The 6,000-nt window shown below is 38.9% G+C and overlaps 1 protein-coding gene across 1 annotated transcript in view; it reads left to right on the forward strand.

The window, feature by feature from the left end:
- The window catches only part of SOS1 (SOS Ras/Rac guanine nucleotide exchange factor 1), a 97,693-nt gene extending 91,693 nt beyond the window's left edge, over positions 1–6,000 (forward strand). The window contains exon 22 of the mRNA XM_061625577.1: positions 420–6,000. Coding sequence (XP_061481561.1) covers positions 420–914 — 495 coding nt within the window. The 3' untranslated portion in view covers positions 915–6,000. The remainder of the gene's footprint in view (positions 1–419) is intronic.

Here is a 6,000-nt window from a genome sequence, read left to right on the forward strand (position 1 = left end):
TCAAATGATCATTCCAGTGATGGGGAGGGAGCAGTTGTGTCCTCATCAAGGCACTGGGCTCTCCACACCCCTGCACTACATTGAATTTTTTTCTTTTTGCTGCTGCCAAAATTGGTGGGTCTTTTTTTTTGGGGGGGGGGAGATTAGTTCCCAAACTGGGGATTAGCCAACCCTGCTTTAAGCTTTCTCTAATTCATATTTGAGTGGCAAACTTAAAATGAAGGAATTTTGGTCTTCTCGTGGAGGCTCCTTCTCAGAAAGATGGCAACCTGTATTAGGGAACTCTTCCACCCTTCTCTGCAGGTAGAATTTGTCAAAGCTCTTTCAACTTCTGTTGGGAAGTTCTGTCTTGGCATATTTCTTCCACAGAGTGACCCTGAAGTCTTTGAACTATGTGTTAACAATTCTTTGTATTTCAGATCTCTTCTGCACATCTGGATAGTCCACCAGCAATCCCTCCTCGGCAGCCGACATCAAAAATCTATTCACCGAGGTACTCGGTGCCAGACAGGACCTCTATCTCTGAGCCCCCAGAAAGTCCACCTGTATTGCCACCTCGAGAACCTGTGCGAACTCCTGATGTTTTCTCTAGTTCACCTCTCCATCTCCAGCCACCACCGTTAGGCAGAAAAAGTGAACTTGGCAACACTTTCTTTCCCAACAGTCCATCCCCATTTACTCCCCCTCCCCCTCAGACGCCCTCTCCTCATGTAGCACGGAGGCATTTGCCATCACCTCCTTTGATACCCCAAGATACGGACCTCCATTCTGTTGCTGGGCCACCTGTTCCTCCACGGCAAAGCACTTCTCAACCTATCCCAAAGCTTCCTCCAAAAACTTACAAAAGGGAGCCCACACATCCATCAATGCATCGCGATGGACCCCCTTTGCTGGAGAATGCCCACTCCACCTGAAGACTCCCTCCTACTAGAGAGAATGCTTTCCCTGGTGCCATGTCTGTTGCTGGCAATAGATGCACTGTACTTTGTTGGCACCAAGGAGTTGAGCTGTGTTGCTTCTAACACTAAAGACTCTACAATATGTTTGATATATGGTGTACAAAAAAATGAATCTTAATAACAGCCCCCTTATCGTGAATAAACTGTTGCTGTTTGTTAGTGTAGTATGCAGGGCACTGTTCTAAAGTCAGTGGACATCTGAATGTACCAGAAAACAGATTTGCAGATCTCTTTGGGCCAATAAACAGACATTGTGCTTTGTGTAATGTCCTGTGAAGGATTAAAAAACATAGTCCCATATTCATCTGTCCACCATGATGTAAGTACTGGGAGTGAAAATATTATGCACTTTTTAAAAAAAAGATCTCAAGCAGGGAACTTGATAGTCTTCTTCCCTTTTGTTTTGTTCCCTACTTTCAAATCATGAACTGGACTGTGAGGAAGATCTGTGGTACTGACAGCTAATGTAGAGCTAGGACATAACACCATACTGCAGGCCTGTTTACAAACTGTTAACAGTTACTAGAAATACATGGGTACCTAGGCTTCACCAAAGAGGTACTTTCCTCCTTTATGAATATTATGGTGCCAGTTCAAAAATAAATTTTTGCCAGTAAACAGAATGCCTAACTTTTTTCACCTTTAAACAAATGAGATTTAAATCTTACATGAATGACACCAGTGACACAAACTGCAAAACAGAGCTATTGTCAGAGCATAATCTGTTCCTACATTTAGAATACTGTTAAATCTAGACTCGGTTAGGTCTTCTTCATTTTAAGGTTTACTGATAACCCTCTTAATGGCTGGTAGTGCAACATCTTTGAGATTATGCCATGGAAATGCAAAAGATGATCTGCTGGCCATATTCCCTAGTTATCACCATGTTTTAACTAGTAGTAGGTAGATGAATAATCAGCACCCATAGAATTGCCTTGTAGATGCATAAATAAATCATATGTATATAGTGAATGTTGCATAAATATACTTGCAAATTGTTTTTAATTTAATTGAAATAAAAATACAGATATTTTGTCTGGCTGACATATATTAAATTATTGCATTGCTAAATGTACATTTCAGTTCAAAGCACTGAGAAGGAGACAAATGCTGTGGTACACACCTCTCTCTATCTCGTTGTTTTAGTCTTTAAATAATAAATTTAGAAGAAGTCCAAGGTTTGGCTTGTGAAAAAGGTGTGTTAGGGTGATTCAAAGTGAACATCTGTGTACTTAACATGGATCTCAAGCATGTAATACAGTACAGAATTTCAAACTCTGTTTAACCTCTTAAACTTTGGTGTCAGAAATGTTTGAAAGAAACTATGTGAATATTCTACCTTGGATTATCCATAAACCTGTGAACTGCGCTTCTGATTCTAGTACTGTGCTAGTAATGCATGCCACTTATTGAAGATATTTTAATCATTTCTACTACACTAGGATTTGTGAATAGTGCAGTATTGTATCCTTAGTTGCTAAGACTCTTATAGGATGTTTTCTCCTTGGCAAAACCAATATACATTTCGGTAATCTAGAAAGCCATGTCACTTGAACAGTGTTGGTAGAAGACTGTATCACCATGAAAGCTACTGTTCTAAGACGTTTCTATAGCACTATACAGTGCGGTCTTTTCATTTCAGGAAAAGTTCATTTAATCTACATTAAATGTATCCTTTTTAACTTTCAATACGCAGAAACAAAATAAGGGCATTCTGGGATAAAAATTTTATAATGCTAGACTGTAACAAGTGTTAAGCTGAGCCCAGTTGAGGGTTAGAAATACTTTAAAAATAGTTGAACTTAAAGGAAAGTTGGGAAACTGCCCCCTACTTAAATGCAATTGTTTTCTTTTAACACTAAAGGTAATGGCAACAGTCCTGTCCAAAAGGGCTTTAAATTACTGCAGATGATATTGCTCCCACCTGAGCCTACTAGGGGGGGAAATTCTACTAAACCTTTTGTCATTTCTCTAGGCTCTGCCTACAGATTGAAAGTTCCCTAATCAAACCACCTTTATTTTAGAAAGGAGTGGGAAGGGAAATAGAGTATGGATTTCACACTTGCTAAATCAATTTAGCATTTTTGCAAGCCACAGCATCTTGTACAGATCTATCTTTCTCTTATCTTGAATGAGGAAAAAAGTTCACTTTAATATTTCCACCAACCCCCATAGTTGCTGAGATCATCATGCTTGATGTAATCCAGATGCTTTGGTAATTAAGCTATAATATAAATAGCTTAAATAAATAAAATACTTAATCCCAGATGCCAGATTATTAAATGAATTGGTTTAAGGAACTGAGATACTAAGCCACTTGTTCCATTAGAGTCGGTTTGTAAGCTTCAGGGTCTCTTATGATGGCTGAGGTAAAATAATTAGGTCAGCAGGACTTTTAAAAAGTGCAAAATCTCTGTCTCCTGGGTGTGGTAGATTCCCAGGAATCCACTGAAGTGGACGTTATGCATGAGCAAAGTATGCATAGTTCTTCAAGCCTCTTATTTAATATAATCAACTCCCATTATGTTAAAAAGAGCTCTGTTTTTCGTTTTGAAAATGCTCTATTTTAATTAAAATTACTTTGTGCTCACCCCAAACGTCAGTTATGTAGTTCGTTGTTACTATGTGAAGGATTCTTGACATGGAATTTGATAGTCTACAAAAAGTGCCGTGCTTTGACAGAAGTAATCTTTACTGCTTGTTTCAAAATCCATCCCAAGGTGTTGCAAGAGTATTACTGATTTAAAAAATACTTTGTGACTTGGTTGGAATTCTTGGTTGAGGTTGAGGTACTAAAATTATACAAAATAGGTAATTTCTTTATTAGAACAAATATTGGTGTATGCAGGCTTCTTACACAGAGCTCTTCACCAGACAAAACAATACAAAAAAAATCCTATTTTTCATGGGACCAATATATGTTAGTGCAGGAGCACACATCCTATATTTTCCTCTAGCAAGTTTGGTATTAGAGAGGGAGAATAAGCTAACTTTTCACTCTCTGGATCTAGTGTGCCAGCAGTAGTATAATTTGAAGTAGGGGGGAAATCTGAGTCTGTCAGCAGAGTGTTGATGGCTGTGTTTTGACCTTACCAAAACTTTCATCTTAAGTGTGGCGGTTTTTGCTTAAATTGAACTCTTATGGTTATTTTTTTTCCATTTAAAATTCTGCCTTAGAATTCAGTAGGTTTTCAAATTGGTCTTCTGCGTTAAACTTAAAATTGACTGAGATCCAAACTGCTGTACACAGTGTTCTGCATGCACACACTAGGGCAGCCTTTCCCAAGTAGTGGGCCACCAGACGTTGTTGGACCACAACTCCCATCAGCCTCAGCCAGCATTGCCAATGGTCAGGAAAGATGGGAATTGTGGTCCAACAACATCTGGTGGCCCACTAGTTGGGAAACGCTGCGCTAGGGCTTTTCTAATCCTCCCCGCCCCCAGTACCACTGCAGCCCCTCCCCACTCCCTGGAAAGCTTCTCTGCAGGGTAAGTCATGGAATCAGTATCTGTGGAAAGGTTCTGCTAATGCATGGAGGACTTTTTGGTTTCCTGCTATCTTTTCTTAAAAAATAGTATATTAATAAATTCATAAAGTGTTCTCCAAATACAAATTGGCCTCACTGCTATGACAGTGACAGGTGGTAGTTAAAAGACTAACAACATCTGTTGAAGATCACCTGTGTTCAATACAGATGTAGCTGTTTAGGGTAATCTTGATTGGAACTTGGCTAAGTTCCCAAATGGTTTCTGTTGGAATGTGCCAGCTTGTTGTCTGAATGTTTTCCTGTCAGTGTGTCTTGACTATTTGCTGTTCTGTGTACAATTTTTTGTTGTTGTTATGTGCCTTCAAGTCAATGACGACTTATGGCGACCCTATGAATCGGTGACCTCCAATAGCATCTGTCAGGAACCACCCTGTTCAGATCTTGTAAGTTCAGATCTGTGGCTTCCTTTGTGAAATCAATCCATCTCTTGTTTGGCCTTCCTCTTTTTCTACTGTTTTTCCCAGCATTATTGTTGTTTCTAGTGAATCAAATCCTTGCAATTCCTGTATTTTTGGAGGTTGGAAGGGAGCCTGCTGTGATGTAAAACCTGTTTTTTATTTAACCAGGGGAAAAGATAAATAAGGCAGCTTCTTTGGATGTTTTCCCTCACAAGGCCTGATCTAGATGATGGGCTGGTGCAAGAGCTAACTCATGTACAGCTGTTTTAAATTGTGCTCTTAAACTGATCAGCGATCACTTCCATATTTCTTTCTGGGCTGTTATTTTTCACTGCTAATGAAAAGTAAATGTAGGCCTATTGCTGATGACAGGTATTAAGCCAAAAGCACTTGGGTTTTTTTGGTGAATGTTCACCATGTTTGACATTTCTTTTGTTTTTTAAAAACAAAAACCTTAAAGTGCATTTTTTCTGTCAACTGTGAGCAAATCCCCCTTTTGCCTTTAATAGTGACCTAAAATAGTGCATTAAGCAGACAATTGCTGCAAAATTGCAAATGGAGTGACCTTCATAAAACAGTCACATACCCAGGTGAAGGGGGGGGATAAATCTTGTGCCAGATGTATGCAACTTTCAGTAGCTGCCAAATGTGCCTTTAAAAAATAAAATCGGAGTTCTTTTTTTCTGAAACATGGTAGATTCTCTTGCTGGATGGTGTCTTATTTCAGGTAACATTTCTTATTTGGCCAATTTAGAAATCAAACTTTCTGTTTCTCTATGTACAGGTTTTTGATGAATTCTGATAATTTGTATATTTAAAACATACTGCCTTTTGTTTAATGGAGTGGATACTTTGCTAAATGGTTAAGAAGCTAAGGGAGTCCAATCCAGCTGTTTAAGGTTGAAGTGGCGACATCTAAACTGGCAAATCTTATGGGCCTAAGTGTGTACCTAATCATGTCTGTAGGTGAGCTTTGTATGCTATGTCTGCAATGGTATTCAGATTGCATTTAAAGTGAAAATTAATAGTGGCTGTTACTTTTTGGCATTCAAGAGATCTGTTCTTATGAAATAAATAAAAATGCCTTACATATCC

Source organism: Rhineura floridana, chromosome 4 (assembly GCF_030035675.1).
Source record: "Rhineura floridana isolate rRhiFlo1 chromosome 4, rRhiFlo1.hap2, whole genome shotgun sequence".
NCBI lineage: Eukaryota > Metazoa > Chordata > Lepidosauria > Squamata > Rhineuridae > Rhineura > Rhineura floridana.